This window comes from Hyla sarda, chromosome 4 (genome assembly GCF_029499605.1).
Source record: "Hyla sarda isolate aHylSar1 chromosome 4, aHylSar1.hap1, whole genome shotgun sequence".
Taxonomy (NCBI): domain Eukaryota; kingdom Metazoa; phylum Chordata; class Amphibia; order Anura; family Hylidae; genus Hyla; species Hyla sarda.
This window is the reverse complement of record NC_079192.1, coordinates 374675823-374694661: the sequence shown is the minus strand read 5'-3', so window position 1 is coordinate 374694661 and position 18839 is coordinate 374675823. Positions and strand designations below refer to the sequence as shown.

General features: G+C 39.0%; 1 protein-coding gene across 4 annotated transcripts in view; it reads left to right on the top strand.

Moving 5' to 3' along the window:
• Positions 1-18839, top strand: part of GRIA1 (glutamate ionotropic receptor AMPA type subunit 1) — a 310401-nt gene that overhangs the window by 199177 nt on the left and 92385 nt on the right. For all 4 annotated transcript variants that reach the window (XM_056516840.1, XM_056516836.1, XM_056516838.1 and 1 more), the window contains exons 7-8: positions 5747-5914; positions 6463-6567. In XM_056516840.1, coding sequence (XP_056372815.1) covers positions 5747-5914; positions 6463-6567 — 273 coding nt within the window. The remainder of the gene's footprint in view (positions 1-5746; positions 5915-6462; positions 6568-18839) is intronic.

Sequence of the window (18839 nt, the reverse complement as noted above, 5' to 3'; positions counted from 1 at the left end):
TGTCATGACAACAAAAACAGTAAAGATTATTATTATTATTGTCATGCTTGACAACACGTGGGAGAGATATTTCTCTCCCAATATCCTGTATTTAGTATTTTTACTGCTTATAATTTCTGCCACCCCCATGCTGGGTCCGATGACTCACTGGATATACCTGTCAGGATCATTACGGCTTATCTAAGCATATTTTTTAGTGTTAGAAAACAGAAAGTAATATTCATATCATTTATTTAGTGCAAGAGAGAATATTGTGAACGGTTTCATGTCAGATCCTCAAAGAACCAAAAATTTGTACAGGAACCAAATACAAGTAAAGGCGTTCTCCTAAACAGTGGCATCTACTGACCATTCATCTCGGATGGATACAATTGCCGAACAGGCCATGTTTACTATATAATACTGTCTTTTTTCTTTTTTAACCGGTGTCATTTTTCAATTAGATAACTGTGGGTTTTTCATGTTGGTAGATCCCCAAATGGAATGGGGCCTCATTCCACATTTTACCATTAGAAATCACTGAATTTCCCAAAATTTGCTTGAGGTTCAATTTGTTAGAACCAGCTGTCAAACTTGGTTTAAGCAAACGTGTCTCAATTGTCAATTTGTGTATGGCACTAGATTACAATTGCAAAAACTCTTCTATCTGGACAGACATATTGCTCTTTTACTCTTATTATTCCTGGTTCATTGATAAAGTTCCAAAATGACTGTGTAGACAAAATTGTATGTGATGTACATAAAACATCAATGTAGGACCCAATTATAGTGCTAAGTTTTTCCACTAGGACAGAAAGGACTAATGTTTGTTTCCCCCACAACACAAGAGCCACTTTCCCTTCCTCTAGTGGCAACTGAGTCCAGCAGTAGTGTTGAGCGCGAATATTCGAAATGCAAATTTTTACTGCAAATATTGACACTTCACGATTTTGTGAATATTTGGAATATAGCGCTATATATTTTTAATGAAGAATATTTGTTTTTTTGTCTTCACAGTACACATCACAACAATGATGTGTACTGTGTAAAAAAAAAAGTGATCATCCGTCCCGGCTTCCAGCTTTTGGTCCAAAGAAGGCTCCAATATTATTTACTGTGTTAGTCAGTGTGGAGCGCGAATATTTTGTATATGTGAATATGCAAATACAGTTGTCAGAGGTTGGCAACATCCCTAGCAACCAATAGGAAAGTTGCCCACCCCTTCACTATATAAGATTCTTCCCAGCAGAGGTTTTTGCTATTTCATGTGATTGAGAGAGGAGATTGAACATGGTCTGTGCTGTGCTGTGCTTTTTTTTTTAAAAAAGCAAATCAAATTATATACTGAATTGATAGTTAGAGTTAGATAGAGTAGGTTAGATTAGCAGATAGTTTCTAGTATAGGGTATAGTGTTAGTTGAAAAATATAATCGCGCATGCGCACTATACAAATTTCATTACGATTTTCGCATGGAAAAAAAGTGAACAAACATAACGAATAAGCGAAATTCGCGAACATAGGACGAATATTCATCCATATATTCGCAAAATATCACAAATTCTAATATGGCCCCTGCCGCTCATCACTATCCAGCAGAGGCTCATGGATGAAAGAGGACCCAAAGGCAAAAGAACCAGCTGGATATGGCCAATCGCCAATTTATGTATGTCAATCCTAGCAATAAACTGGCAATAAACTGTCATGGTGAATTCTACATGTGGCAATGGAATTAAAGTTATAGAAAACCAGGAGGAATCATCAGTTTCTATTTTGGGGAGGAGGAATAAGAGCGAACAAGGTTTGATTATACTCTATTTGATCTTGGGAATCTTAGCTATAAAGTTAAGCCACAATTCTCTATTAACACCATGGGGAAGATTTATCAAAGGATTTAGACTGGTTTTTCTTGTCTAAATTTGTCGCACAGAAAGTCGCAGTCTAAATATGTGCGACTTTTCTGCGACTTTTGCTCTAGAGGATTTTTAGAACATGATGCATGCTAGTCTATTTTAGACTGAAATGCATTGAAAAATGCATTGGTGCTGAATTTATCAAAAGCGACTTTTCAGCGACAAGTCGCATAGGCTGAAAGTACGCCGAAATGTCAGACCATGTTGGAGCAGGTTTAAATATAGACTAAAGCATAGATCATGCAGTCTGTGCGCAGAATTTATCAAGAGCTGTGCGCCATTTGATAAATTAGGCGCACAATAGACCAGCCAAACACTCTGCAGTTTGATCTATATTGATGCGGGACATAGACAGCTTTGATAAATATCCCCCCATGTGTTTTCAAAAAAACAGATGTTGACCTATGTAATTCAAGAAGAAAATATTATTGTGTCATTCCAAAGCAACAAGGTCTGCAACCTGGAGAGGACATTTACAATGCAAAGTTCTAATGCAACAACCTCTTAAGCATCAACTAACTGCATTTATGACAGGTTTACAATTAAAGAAGATAAAAAAAATTGGGGGTGGGGGGGGGGGAATACTAAAAGGTTTACTCCGCTGTAAACATCTTTTGGATAGGGGATAAGATGTTAGATCGCGAGGGTCCCCAGCAGCGGGCTGACAGTGATGGCGTCCAGAACACGGAATCTTGCAGTGATGCCACACTCCCCCCCCCCCTCCATTCATGTCTATGGGAGGGGGCGTGACAGCTAGTACATAGACATCATGCCTCCCCCATAGACATGAATGGACGTGGCGGCCGGCATTGCCAGTCATCAGGCACGGAGCGAAGTTTGCTCCATGCACCAAATGACAGGGGTGTCGCATCGGAGATCGCGGCGGTCCCCAGTGGCAGACCCCTCCAATCTAACATCTTATCCCCTATCTTTTGGATAGGGGATAATTTGTTTACAGAAGAGTACCCCTTTAAATTGTACTACACTTAGACATTGTATACTTAGGGTTTGTCCACATCATGTTTGTGCCATCCATAGCACATATACATTCCAAAACTGGGATTCCTACATTTACATGCACGGTCAGACACAGGCCCCATTGTCTTTACTGGCATAAATGTAGCAAGCTTGTGACTTGGTTTTGATAATTTCTTCTTTTTGACTCTGAATCGTGAAAATTGTGATGCATTGCACTTTTGACTCGTATATTTTTGGGCTATTCAAGTCAAAGGGGCCCATGCTTTGTCCATGCATTCATACATCAACATTCCATTTTGGCATTTTGCTTTTGTTTACATTTCATGGATGACACAAACATGGCATCAACTGTTGCTTAGACTATAGAGTCTAAAGCTGGCACCACATGTAGTATTTTTGGGCAGTATTTGCTGCTCCATTTGGTTAGTATTTTTAGCCCAAACTAGGAGAACAAAAACAGAGAAAAACTGGAAAAAATGTTTATACATTCTCTGCCATTCGCCCAATGTTATTAACCAGTTATGGCCAGTTTAAACAACTAAAATGACTAAAATGTGTATGGTTGTGTCTGAAACAAGTGTTCATCAGTTTGTTTAACCATTAAAGTAGGACTGCAGCCATAGAACATGCCGATTGATTTTTTTCTCCCTAACACTGCTTGTCGAGAGCAATAATAAAGAAGCAAGCCATCTATGCCAGTAATTTACAAATCTGTTTGTTTCCGGAGCCAGTTGACATGTATAAAAAAAGGTTTTGTCTGGAATACCCCTTTAATTATCCTGGGGCTAAGAGCCACTGTAGCCATGCTTTTCATTGTTGCTCCGATGTTTCCAAAATCGGGGAATGCGATACTTTTATCCTCATACAACCTCTTAAAATGATTATTTGAGGCTGGTCAGCTTCTAAAAAACTGTGTATTTGATTTGTATATGAAGAATATACAGTAGCAAATTTAAGAAAAAAATATTGTTCTTGGTGACCTTTGCTGAAATGCTTTTATTAGGCACTTACATTACAGGCGATGACTCATTCCGAGGCTCTCTGACCGCTTTATAGGGCAACATATAATATGGACATAGGACTTATGGTAAACATACCATAGAGGTAAACCTTGCAGACGCTGTGGGACCCTGCACAAGAGAAATTACCTTAGGGACCAAGAGGGTGGAGGACTGGCCTTAAGGACATAAGGGGGTAAAAAAGGAAGATACAACAACTAGGTATATATATCCTGTTCATTACCAGATGGAATTAAATGTTAACCCCCTTCCCATTTCCAGCACATTTTTCTAAGTTATAATGGTGCCAAGTTTATGGAAATCACATAATCCACACAGACTTCTCTTATTTAGCATCTTAAGCACGTTGAACAATGTAATTTGACATTGTTCTTTTATGTATAGGTTAATGGTTCCTATTCCCTGACTGATTTCAATATCAAAGAGAGGAAGTTTGTCCATGTGGAGACATAAAAGGTCATTTAGATTAGTACAAAAGTATATGTGCTCTACTGCAGCCGCCACTGATGTCCAACTTTACTTTGGCAATTTTTTTTCTATCTTCAAGGAAAGATTTTTGCAAGTTTATTAAAGGGCTTATCCAGACCTAATTTCTTTCAAAGACCGCTCCCTGTCTTTCCCCAGGTTGCTTGTGGTATTACAACTTGGCTCCATTCACTGCAATGTAACTGAGCTGCAGAACCACACCCAACCTGGAGACCGATAGGGAGTGGTCATTGAAAGAAAATATCTCTTTTTTCTGGTTCCTGGATAACCGCTTTAAGCCACTAACTTCGTTTTCTGACATATCAATGTAATACATTTTGCAGAGGCCTCGTTTTGCACCAAAATTTGTGCTGTTTCCCCTTTTTTTGCTGCTCTCACTACGTTTGAGAAATGTGAAAAGGTCTTTACCAAAACGTACACAAGAAATAGGTTTAATTATTCCAGAAATCTACTCAAGCTCATAGTCAAAAGTGAAATATGCCCCAAATGTGTTAAGAGCCTTGAGCACTAATAATAACCAGCATATCATGGCAAATCCTTCCTTTCCCACTGTCAACAAAAAGTGGTTGCAAGTTTTTAATGGAACTTGTTATCATTTCTGGTACCCTGGATTCAAACAGGGCCCATTTGACTAAACTTTCATTGCATTGCATGTTTTCCTTGTAACCTCTAAAAATGTTAACTTGTATACAAAAGTGGTCTAAAAGTGGATATGTATGCCATGAGATGGAAAACCTAAATTGTGAGCTCCAATGTGAGCAAAACTGATGTAAGTGAATACCTTGTGAATAGTGTTGCTCGCGAATATTCGCAATACGAATTTTATTCGCATATCAATTTTCACATATGCAAATATTCGCTTTATGGTGATTTTTTAGATGCTAATTTTTGCATGCGCGAATTTTCGCATATGCAAAAATAAAATGCAAATATTACGAATATGCGAATTTAGCGAATATATGATGAATATTCGTCCATATATTCGCAAAATATCGCGAATTCGAATATGGCCTATGCCGCTCAACACTACTTGTGAATTCAACATTAGTTTTTGGGGTCGACTTTCAACATGTTGTATATATAAACCCAATAAATTCTCGATCCTCAAGCATGGTGCTATATCTGACATCTGTGTGATACTGAACACAGTACCTCAAGAACTCATAGAGAAGAAGAGACCGGTTTTTGATAAGTATTCCAGAAAATAAACAAAATTGGGGTAGTCCATCAAGTCATTTATTGGCTACATTCAGTTGTTTACCTGCATAATAGTTGTGTGCTAAAACTAGATTCTTTCTTGATGATACTGTGTCCATTATTATCTGTGTTTTTTCAGTGTAATAGATGGTGTTTTTACTCTTTTTTTTGTATAGTACACATCTGCTCTGACATATGATGGAGTCCGAGTGATGTATGAGGCCTTCCAGAATCTCAGGAAACAACGGATAGACATTTCACGACGTGGCAATGCTGGAGACTGCTTGGCCAACCCTGCCGTTCCATGGGGTCAAGGAATAGACATACAGAGAGCTTTACAACAGGTAAAACAGATTTATCCTTTTAGGATTCCTACACATGATATCTATCAGTATCAATATTAGGACAGCTCACTGTTGAACAAAACATGAACATGTAGTCAATAGACATATATTAATTTAAATAGATATTCTGACCTCTAGTAAATAGCTGGAAATATAATCATTGAGTTGATGGATGAAATTTGTCAGAAATCTGGTAGAATAATAGAACTCCACAAATAGATAAAGGTGCCACAGGAAAACGTGGCAGCTGTGAAGAACAAGACATCCTCTAAATTAATTTTGGACAGAAGTAGTCAGTGCTCACAGTTTAAATGTTGCAAATACATATATATTATATATTGTGGGTGATATCCTGCTATACCTGATTCATATCTACAGCAACATTCAAGATTCTGCTATTCTGCAGGCTACTACTTGGAATCAGTCAGAAATCTGTCGACAGACATTCCCCCCCCCCCCCCCCCCCAAGGGTTCAACTAAAATCCTCTGTGGCATTGCACTATTTTGCACCATATTATAACACAATTGTTGTTATATCTCTTCATAAGGTTCGACTGGAGGGGTTGTCCGGAAATGTTCAGTTTAACGAAAAGGGACGGCGGACAAACTACACACTGCACGTACTGGAGTTGAAACATAAAGGCATCCAACAGGTGAGAATATGAAATGTGAGATATGTCCTTTATGGTTACTAATACAGTATATGGTTTATTAAATAGTTTTTTATTGTTGTTGTTGCAATCGCCCTTTTAATAATTTTAATAATCTTGAATTATACACCAACTTGCATGTAGCCTTAAATAATGCCTAAAGACTTTGCGAGTCATCCCACAAGAAGCAGGGACTCATATAGCGATGTGATTATGAAAAGGGAAATGTTATATCTATCATAATGCACAGAAACATTTCCTGCAGTCCTTAGGGCATGTTTACCCAGTGTGAAGTTTAATGAGATTTATTAATTTATTTTATGCCGCACATTTTGGGCCATAATCCGTAAAAATTCAGGTGCATTTTTTTCTTTTGCAGGCAAATTTTTACCAGTTACGAATGAAAATGTGTGAATCAAATAAGGCAGTTGATAAAGTGACAATAACCTTAGGGTGAAAATGTTTTTGGGATTTAGAAGAATAATAAATAATCCGACTAGCACTTAATTATACTGAGTATTTTGACTACATATTGAATGTCAATCTAGTCATATGCCATTAGCTGCTTGGTATACCAATTCTGAGTTCTCCAAGGTGCTAATTTCTGGAGACTGGAAAGATGGAAATTTCCTACTTTTAGTTTAGCAGTGTCAGTTGTGGCTTCAAGTGATCTGAAAACTAGGCCCCATACACATCAAGTTTTAGGGGAAGGTTAGTGGTTTACATTGGGACACATGTAAAAAGAAGAATTCATAGTAGTCCGATTGACTTTAATGGACCAAACATAGTCTACTTGTCTTGAATGTATACTTTTCCTGTATGTATGCTTATTTCTGCTTCACGTAAAAGTGTAGTCTATTACTCTTTTGAGTTCCCTATTACTCTTTTGAGTTACACCCTTCCCTTCAACTCCCTGGTTGAACTTGATGGACGTATGTCTTTTTTCAACCATACTAACTTTGTAACTATGTAAAAGTATATGTTCAGAAAATATAGAAATAGGCTATGTTCAGGCCCCTAATCTCTTCTAACATTCCGACAAACAGTAATAATGGCAGTGTGGTGGGGAGATACGAAGCAGAATAAGAAAAATTAGCCTGCTTCATATGCGGCAAGTGCCAGCTGTCTATTACAGCCGACACTCGTGGGAAGCTGTCACAATCGGACTTCTGCAAGATCCCAACAGGATTCCAGGTGATAATTTAACAGGTGTTTGCCCTATGAAGTCTCTAGAGTCCCTCCCAATGCAAATTAGGGGTGCCAATCAGTTGCCATATCAGCCCCAGGCCACCTGAAGACCTGTGTGGCTGCCAGGATAGATCTCCTGTTGAACTTTTAGGCAGGGTACAACTGAAGATACATTTTTTAGTGTACACTGCAAGACATATGTACGGCAGTGTGCTTTGGGAGCAAGCAAAAAAACAAACAAAAAAAACAAAACAAAAGTAAAATAAATAAATAAATCCCCCTATTAAAAATTAATATTTACCTATTTTTCAATGAAAAATCTAAACTAAACAATAAATAGATAAAAACACAAACATAATTGTTATCATCAAGTGTGTAAAACATAACATTATTGGTCCCACATAGTAAATGCCATAAAAAACATTTAAAAAAATAAAATAAGGGAGGGTAAGTTTTGAAAGCATTTCATAGTACCTGTACCCCAATGATCATACATAGATGGGTCGGCTATTACAAAAAAAAAATAATAATAATAATCCTGTATAGTCTTTACCTCAAATTACAAATTTCACAAATTATCTTTTCTGCATTAATTAACATTTTAATGAGAGTCGCGCGAGTCGTTCATTAGAGGAAATCAGAAGCCGGGTTTAATGAGTGGGGACGTCCAAAGAAGGAAAATAGAGAAGCTTTCAGGTGTCTTTGCTCTTTTGTCTGTGTAAAGGAATCACTGAGCAGAGGGCAAAGACACCAACCTATGGGTTATTTTATGAAGCTGGAGGCACTGTGTTACTTTGATGGTGGTGAATAGCACACCCTGCTATGCTATAGAGCACTGCACAGAAAGTAAATGCTGCAGAACCGTTTCTTAATATAAACTCAATGAGTTGAGAAATCCAAGAGTTAGAATGATAATTATAATTTTTTTATTTTTTTTGCAAGGTATTTTTCCTTTTTTTTCGGGTACCTAGTTGAGAGCTATCAGGGTTGCCAGGGTTTTTAGTACATCTGTCGGTTTTTAGGAATATATCCGTTCTGCTTTAACCTTGTTATCTTAGTCTGTGTTCACAGTGTTGCTTGTACTCGTTCTCTGTATTAAGTATTCCTGTTTAGAGTCCTGACCCGCATTCCTCCATGTTATGGAGTTTGGCTTACTCTGGAGTCTGTTCAGACTGGTTCTTAGTTTGGTGTTCCGTGTATTATATTTCTGTTTCCTTCTAGGACAGTATTCTGATCACACAGTAAAGAGTGCCTGCTGGCTTGGAGTCTATTTGGCTTCGGTATTAATGTCCCTCCATGTTTGGATTGGGGAGTCTAGTTTGTTCTTTGTTTGTGTCCTCTGAACTTTAATTTGTTTGTGTAGAGTGTGAACTTTCTTCTGTTTCCTGACCCGTGTAGTGTTTGACGTTCAGTTCATCTGTTCATCCCCTGCATCTCCGGGTTTCGGCTGTATACTTATTCCATATCTAGTCTTTTCATTATTCATATCTGCTGTTAATCTTGATTACGGTTTCAAAACTGTATGTTAGTATGCTATATCCTGCCCTGTTGGTATATTTATATCCTGCCTTTTTTTTTCTGGTTGTTTTGTTGTTTTCCCATTACGTTTCTGCCCTGTCCCCGACTATGTACTGTATTATTTGTGTGCCTTTATGCCCATTGCACTTTAGCACAGGAAGGGACCGGCTCCAAGTTTTAGGGTAGTTCTAGGGACAGCTTAGGGCTCTCTCTCCCTGTCCAACCCCGGTCATGACAAAGAATTCCTGATTGCCTAGGCTATAAGAAGATTGTATAGACCCTAAAACTTAGTTGCAGCATGGTGGGCAAGACCATACAGTGGTTTTACAGGATAGATTCAACTCAGAACAGGCCTCACCATTGTTGAACAAAGAAGTTGAGACCACATGTTCAGGGCCCCCACACTTCTAATGTCAACTAACCTCTAAAATGTTCCTTTGACTAGCCCTAATTTCTAATGATCCCTACATCCCTGCAACAATATTCATTAACAATAAAATAAAGTGATGGTAGTCTCATCCAGACAAAACAATAACCTTCACATATTTCCTCACATGATGATAGCTCAAGGGTTCCTCTTGTCTAGCAACTAATATGAAATAAAACATTAAGCTCACCTCCTTAATCTCTCCTATGACAATACTTCCATGCTTTCCTGGTGCTCTCTGTACACCCAGCCTCCAGCAATGGCAGGTTGTGTCATAGTTTGCAGCTTTTAATTGGCTGCAGTGATCACATGTAGATATGACACATCATGAGGGGAGGACTGTGAACATAGACTAATGGGGGACCAGTAAAGTACTGCCATTGGAACAACAGGACTTGATAAGGTGAGTATAGTGTTTTTTATTTTAAAATTTTATTAATATGCATGTAATCCAGAGTTGGAGCCAAAGAATCCTTATTCGGTTCTTTGCTTCCAGGCTGCTCTGGCTGAATTTCCCAACTTATTGGGGGTGATTTACTTATGTGATTGCAACTCTTTTTTCCCAAGTTTTGCGCCCAAATTGTGTTGCACATTTCATGTGCCACATTTTGCCACCAAAAAATCCAAAACACCGTTCCAACTCTCTATTTTACCTTAAAAAAATCTGCTGGGGAAAAGGGACATTGCTCCGAAGTGGCATGTCCCCAACAAAGGACACCAGTAGAAATTGCTGTAGACAAGTTTCAGTGACAATTCCATCCAAAATCTAAAGGGGAAATCTGCATGAGAAATTCATTAACAAAAATGAATATTGTGGTGATGATTTGGTGCAAATCTATACAAAAATTCTACAGCCAGCCTGCCATTCTTTTTTTGTATTGCTGTTTTTTTTTATATACTGAAATTTCTGTGCATAAACACATCAATGACAAACTCTGCTTTGCTACATCTATACCGTATGCAATTTCAATCAGAATTTCCCAATACCATGCACATTAGACAGCATGTACACTATGTCAAGGAACAGTTCAAAGGACCAATTTCTTTTGAGTTGTAAGTCTTTGTTCTGTCCCCTAAGGTTTACCTCCTTAAACACTACAGGCTGTGTGCTTTATGTCACCTTTGCCTTGTTCTTAGTGGCATTGCTCAGTGACTCTGAAACTGGACAGCTCCCTGGTGGGGGGATGGTCCAGAGTCAGCGTCTCCATATAGCAAAGGCTAACAGAATGTGATTGGAAGCTGCTTACACAATAAGGCTTTCACCTTGTATTAGAATCACTTGTTCTTGTGCCTTCACTTTCAGCCACAGCACAGAGGTACTTTAAGCACTTGTCCAGTCAATGTGTCCTCTAGTACAAGTAGTCATTTGGCACCTTGTCTTTTTTTTTTTTTTTTTTAAAGACTGTGTTTTCTTTATATTATGATACTTTACATATTATTCCATTGTTTTCCAACCAGGGTGCTTCCAGCTATTGCAAATCTACAACTTCTAGTAGTGCTTCTAGTTGTAGTTTTGCAACAGGTAGAGACACTCTGGTTGGGAAACACTGGATTATTCAATGGTGGTTTTCTAGCAGAATAGATGTGACCTACAACCTTTCATGGTCAAATGTATGATTGTGCTGGAACCTCCACCAAATACTAGCTCACGAGTGTGGAGTCCCTCGTTCCCCCTAGATAGAGCAGTGGTCCATCATTGCAGCTTTATTTAATTTTTATGGGCAAATATATCATTGGGCTGTTTCCATGAGTCTTTTTAATTTAGCAGCTTTTATAAGCAAATCTTTTCATAAGTGGTCCTACTAGTAGCACCCGTAGTGATCAGCTCTTATAGTCAAGAGAAGCACAAAGTGAATACTTAAAGATCATGTAGAAATTAGGAAATATTGTTAGCACCATATGTTCTGTATCTGTTTCTGGTTCCCTTTAAAAAATACTGTATTGTTACAGGATTGTACATCATATACTTTGAAAAGTAAAGAATTTATTCTGGATAGTATGTGCTGTCATTGCGAACCAGGGAAAGTCTTGTTCCTCTGAACCCTCAAGGGCTATGACACCAGGGAATAAAAAATCCCAATGCAGCAGAGATGAGGACCTCATTGCGATCTTTATTCTCTATCTTGTCACGCGTGATGCATTTATTGCTCTAAGTGACTTGCAGCAGAAGATAGAAGTGTCTTAACAATTCACTGTCTGCTTGCTTTTATGACACAAAGCTATATTTTTATTGGTATTTCTACCATAATGTGGTCCAAGCATAATATGTATGCAAAGTTGGGACCTACTATAAATGCAGTCATAGAGTGGTAGTTTCAATTGGCCCAGTTCTCCAAAATGTCATGATCTTGCTTAGGTCACCCCAAACATAAGATGAGGATTAGAGATGACTGAACTTTAGAAAAATTTGATTCAGCCAATCTATATTAAAAATGGCTATTTCTGGCATACAGAGAGCCTCAATAGGGATGTAAAACACGTTGCATTGTTCTAACAAGCATATGGAGTGTGCTGGGGTAGTGAAATAATACTGTTATTCAGTATGACATGCAGATTACAGGCATCGCTATTAGAATCACTGCCGCAGAGCGGCATAATGACAGAGCCTGAAGGTGGCATCAGTACAAGGAGACCATATAGTAGCTAAATGACACAGTGTGGAGGTGTTGGCAGCATCAGGAGACCATATAGTGGCTAAATGACACAGCGTGGAGGTGTTGGCAGCATGTGGAGACCATATAGTGGCTGAATGACACAGCTTGGATGTGGCTGAAGTATGAGGAGACCATATAGTGGCTAAGTCACACAGTTTGGAGGTGTTGGCAGCATGAGGAGACCATATAGTGGGTGAATGACACAGCATGGAGGTGTTGGCAGCATGAGGAGACCATATAGTTGCTGAATGACACAGTCTGGAGCTGGCAGCAGCATGAGTAGACACTAGGGATTCACAATCCCTGAGATTAAAAGATGAATTTTGAAATTTAAATTGCTACTATAAAAATTCTTATGCCCATGCCCAGCAGCATCATTAAACAATATATTGGCTCAATGACACAGCCTGGAGTTGGCTGAATCATGAGGAGACCCTATAGTGGCTGAATGGCACAGCCTAGAGGTGGCTGAAGCATGAGGAGACATATAGTGTCTGAATGGCACAGCGTGGAGTTGGCAGAAGCATGAGGAGACCATTGAAATTTAAGATTTTGAAATTGAAATTTAAGCTTTTGAAATTGAAATTGAGGATTTTGAAATTTTAACTCCCAAGTTTCAGTGCCCTGGGCCCCCGTGTATTGGTAGAAAGGACCAAATCAAACAAGGAGTCATATGTCACATGGCAGCACAATGACAGAGCCTGGAGGTGGCATCAGTATGAGGAGACCATATAGTGGCTGAATGACTGCCTGAAGTTTGTGCCAGCATGAGGAGACCATATAGTGGCTGAATGACACAGCCTGGAGGTGGCTGAATCTTGAAGAGACCATATTGTGTCTGAATTGCACAGCCTGGAGGTGGCTGAAGCATGAGGAGACCATTGAAATTTAACATATTTAAATTTAAAATTTTTAAATTGAAACTGAGGATTTTTAAATAAAAATTTTTACTGAATGGCACAGCCTGGAGCAGGAGCTGGCAGCAGCATGAGTAGACACTAGGGCTTCACAATCCCTAATATTAAAATATTAATTTTGAAATTTTAATTGAATATTTATGGTAGCTAATGCTACCATTAAAATGTTTAGGCCCAGGCCCAGCAGCACCAGTAAACCATATATTGGCTGAATGACACAGCCTGGAGGTGGCTGAATCATGAGGAGACCCTATAGTGGCTAAATGGCACAGCCTAGAGCTGGCTAAAGCATGAGGAGACTATATAGTGTCTGAATGTCACAGCCTGGAGTTGGCAGAATCATGAGGAGACCATTGAAATTTAAGATTTTGAAATTCAAATTTAAGATTTTGAAATTGAGGATATTGAAATTGAGGATTTTGAAATTGAAATTTTAACTCCCAAGTTTTAGTGTCCCGGGCCCCGGCATGTGGGTACACTGTCACATGTCAGCACAATGAGAGAGCCTTGAGGTGGCAGCAGCAGCAAGAGGGTCATGCCACCTGAGGGTTGAGTCTGAGGAACCCACCAACTGTTGACTGGGGCTGTCGGATGTCACTGGAGATGAAGTGGATGACCGAGTGGTGAACCGATCAATCACGGCTACTAGCTGTTAGCTGACACCGGGAGCTCAGACCTCTCACTGCACTGAAACTCCGGCTGCCACATGCCCCTACTCTGCGGCAACCTCTTCCTGCGCCTCATATATTTAGGCCTCTGCCACTCCGCTGTGCATGTCCTGGCACTACTCTGCCTGACAAACTTACTGCGTATATGAGGGGAGTACAATACACTTCATTAAGCTTAAAACAGTATTTGTCTAGAACAGCAGGTGTGTTCTATTGGCTGCCCTTTCTCAGTATATAGGCCCTTGACAGATTAACAGGTACAAAATAGTACACTACTTAGATATAGGTATGTGGTATGCACTTATGAGGGCAGAAAAATTTGCTACAGTACCCTTAACCCCTTAAGGACGCAGGACGTAAATGTACGTCCTGGTGCGGTGGTACTTAACGCACCAGGACGTATATTTACGTCCTGTGCATAACGGCGGGCATCGGAGCGATGCCCGTGTCATGCGCGGCTGATCCCGGCTGCTGATCGCAGCCAGGGACCCGCCGGCAATGGCCGACACCCGCGATCTTGCGGGCGTCCGCCATTAACCCCTCAGGTGCCGGGATCAATACAGATCCCGGCATCTGCGGCAGTGCACGATTTAAATGAACGATCGGATCGCCCGCAGCGCTGCTGCGGGGATCCGATCATTCAGAACGCCGCACGGAGATTCCCTCACCTTCCTGCTTCCGGCTCCCGGCGTCTTCTGCTCTGGTCTGTGATCGAGCAGACCAGAACAGACGATAGCCGATAACACTGATCTGTTCTATGTCCTATACATAGAACAGATCAGTATTAGCAATCATGGTATTGCTATGAATAGTCCCCTATGGGGACTATTCAAGTGTAAAAAAAAATTTAAAAAAATGTAAAAGTAAAAGTAAAAAAAAAGTGAAAAATCCCCTCCCCCAATAAAAAAGTAAAACGGCCGTTTTTTCCTATTTTACCCCCAAAAAGCATATTTGGTATCGCCGCATGCGTAAATGTCCGAACTATTAAAATAAAATGTTAATGATCCCGTACGGTGAACGGCGTGAACGTAAAAAAAAAAATGGCCAAAATTGCTACTTTTTTAATACATTTTATAAAAAAAAATTATAAAAATTTATTAAAAGTTTTTTACATGCAAATGTGGTATATAAAAAAAGTACAGATCATGGTGCAAAAAATGAACCCTCACACCGCCGCTTATATGGAAAAATAAAAAAGTTATAGGTCATCAAAATAAAGGGATTATAAACGTACTAATTTGGTTAAAAAGTTTGTGATTTTTTTAAGCACAACAATAATATAAAAGTAAGTAATAATGGGTATCATTTTAATCGTATTGACCCTCAGAATAAAGAACACACATAATTTTTACCGTAAATTGTACGGCGTGAAAACGAAAGCTTCCAAAATTAGCAAAATTGCATTTTTCTTTTTAATTTCCCCACAAAAATAGTGTTTTTTGGTTGCGCCATACATTTTATGATATAATGAGTTATGTCATTACAAAAGACAACTGGTCGCGCAAAAAACAAGCCCTCATACTAGTCTGTGGATGAAAATATAAAATAGTTATGATTTTTAGAAGGCGAGGAGGAAAAAATGAAAACGTAAAAATGTAATTGTCTGAGTCCTTAAGGCCAAAATGGGCTGAGTCCTTAAGGGGTTCAAATACGTATTTTTACCTGTGTTACAGATTTCAAAATTTCTTTAGACTCAGAAAATGTCAGAATATCACCTGACATTCAAAATAAGAAAATTATACATACGTTCTCTGAAGAAAATGATGACAATATGAGTATTGTGTGTTCCATTCACATCAGCTCATCGAAGGAACAGGAAAACATGATACAACTTAACTCTGCAACTGAAGAACCACAACAAAGAATGAACGACTTAAAGCCTACTGGAACTGAGGAACTTCAAAATGGTAAATCTACCACCTGGAATAGTCAGTCAATTCCAACAGCCGGTGGTCAGTATCCACAGTTCCCTGTTTCTGCTAGTCCTTGGCAATATTCCTTTTATTACTGGTATCAACATGGCAATAATGCTGGGAGACTAACTCAAAGATACCCACATGTTTCCTACAATACACAGTCAACCAATACTGATAATCAGTCATCTGCATTTGCAATGCCAAATTCCTATAATACAAACCAGCCTTACTCTGATTTCAATGGGCAGATTCAAGCACAAATGTTTTTAGTTTCTGGCCCCTTTGGTGCCAATTTGCCATTCAATTATGCAGATCCATCCTCTTCTTCAAATCAGAATCCAGTGCCAAATCCATACTCTTATAGTTCTACTGGAAATACAGGCTGGCCATGGAGTTTTTGGTAATAATGAAGAAAACACAATGAAAGATGAAACAAGATGAAAAGATGAAGCAAGACAATGATCTCTGGAATCAATATCTGAAGTTTTAATTGCAAACAATTTGCAGTTGACTACTTGCAGTGGTACTATTTATGCCAATGACATTTGTAGTTTTTGCCACATTTCTTAACTGTGCTAACTTTTTTTGTATGTTTTTGCATTATATTATCTAAAGTTAAGATGTCTCGCCAGTATTTCATTTTTATAAGCAAAATATTTATTTTAATATATTTTTCCATTTTTTTATACAAGAGTTTTCCTCAGGGCACTTGCTTAACCCCTTAAGGACCAGGCCATTTTACACCTTAGGACCAGAGCGTTTTTTGAACATCTGACCACTGTCACTTTAAGCATTAATAACTCTAAGACGCTTTTACCTATCATTCTGATTCCAAGATAGTTTTTTCGTGACATATTCTATTTTATGTTATTGGTAAAATTTTGTCGATACTTGCATCGTTTCTTAGTGAAAAATTCCAAAATTTGATGAAAAAATTTAAAATTTTGCATTTTTCTCACTTTAAAGCTCTCTGCTTGTAAGGAAAATGGATATTCCAAATATTTTTTTTTATTCACATATAAAATATGTCCACTTTATGTTTGCATCATAAAATTTACGATTTTTTACTTTTGGAAGACACCAGAGGGCTTCAAAGTTCAGCAGCAATTTTCCAATTTTTCACAAAATTTCCAAAATCACAATTTTTCAGGGACTAGTTCAGGTTTGAAGTGGATTTGAAGGGTCTTCATATTAGAAATACCCCATAAATGACCCCATTATAAAAACTGCACCCCCCAAAGTATTCAAAATGACATTCAGTCAGCGTTTTAACCCTTTAGGTGTTTCACAGGAATAGCAGCAAAGTGAAGGAGAAAATTCACAATCTTCATTTTTTACACTTGCATGTTCTTGTAGACCCAATTTTTGAATTTTTACAAGGGGTAAAAGTAGAAAATTTATACTTATATTTGTAGCCCAATTTCTCTCGAGTAAGCACATACCTCATATGTCTATGTTAATTGTTCGGCGGGCGCAGAAGAGGGCTCAGAAGCAAAGGAGCGACGAGGGGATTTTGGAGCGTACGTTTTTCTGAAATGGTTTTTGGGGGGCATGTTGCATTTAGGAAGCCCCTATGGTGCCAGAACAGGAAAAAATACCCACATGGCATACCATTTTGGAAACTAGGCCCCTTGAGGAACGTAACAAGGAATAAAGTGAGCCTTAATACTCCACAGGTGTTTCACGACTTTTGCATATGTAAAAAAATGTTAAAAAAAATGTCACTAAAATGTGTGTTTCCACCCAAATTTCACATGTATGCAAGGGTTAATAGCAGAAAATACCCCCCAAAATTTGTAACCCCATCTCTTCTGAGTATGGAGGTACCCCATAAGTTAACCTGAAGTGCACTACGGGCGAACTAAAATGCTCAGAAGAGAAGGAGTCATATTTGGCGTTTTAAGAGCAAATTTTGCTCGGGGGCATGTCGCATTTAGGAAGCCCCTATGGTGCCAGGACAGCAAAAAATACCCACATGGCATACCATTTTGGAAACTAGCCCCCTTGAGAAACGTAACAAGGAATAAAGTGAGCCTTAATACCCCACAGGGGTTTCACGACTTTTGCATACGTTAAAAAAAAAAAAAAATTCACTAAAATGTGTGTTTCCCCCCAAAATTTCAATTTTTTGCAAGGGTTAATAGCAGAAAATACCCCCCAAAATTTGTAACTCCTTCTCTTCTGAGTATGGAGGTACCCCATAAATTGACCTGAAGCGCACTACGGGCGAACTACAATGCTCAGAAGAGAGGGAGTCATATTTGGCTTTTTGAGAGCAAATTTTGCTCGGGGGGCATGTCGCATTTAGGAAGCCCCTATGGTGCCAGGACAGCAAAATAACTCCCACATGGCATACCATTTTGGAAACTAGACCCCTTGAGGAACGTAACAAGGGGTACAGTGAGCATTTACCCCCCACTGGTGTCTGTCAGATCTTTGGAACAGTGGGCTGTACAAAATTTTTTATTTGCACAGCCCACTGTTCCAAAGATCTGTCAGACACCAGTGGGGTGTAAATTCTCACTGCACCCCTCATTACATTCCATGAGGGGTGTAGTTTCCGAAATGGGGTCACATGTGAGGTTTTTTTTTTTTTTTGCGTTTGTCAAAACCGCTGTAACAATCAGCCAGCCCTGTGCAAATCACCTCAAATGTACATGGCGCACTCTCCCTTCTGGGCCTTGTTGTGCGCCCCCAGAGCACTTTGCGCACGCATATGGGGTATCTCCGTAGTCAGGAGAAATTGCATTACAAATTTTGGGGGGCGTTTTTCCCTTTTACCTCTTGTCAAAATGAAAAGTATGGGGCAACACCAGCATGTTAGTGTAAAAAAATTTTTTTTTTACACTAACATGCTGGTGTAGACCCCCAACTTCACCTTTTCATGAGGGGTGAAAGGAGAAAGAGCCCCCCAACATTTGTTAGGCAATTTATCCTGAGTACGGCGATACCCCATATGTGGCCCTAAACTGTTGCCTTGAAATACG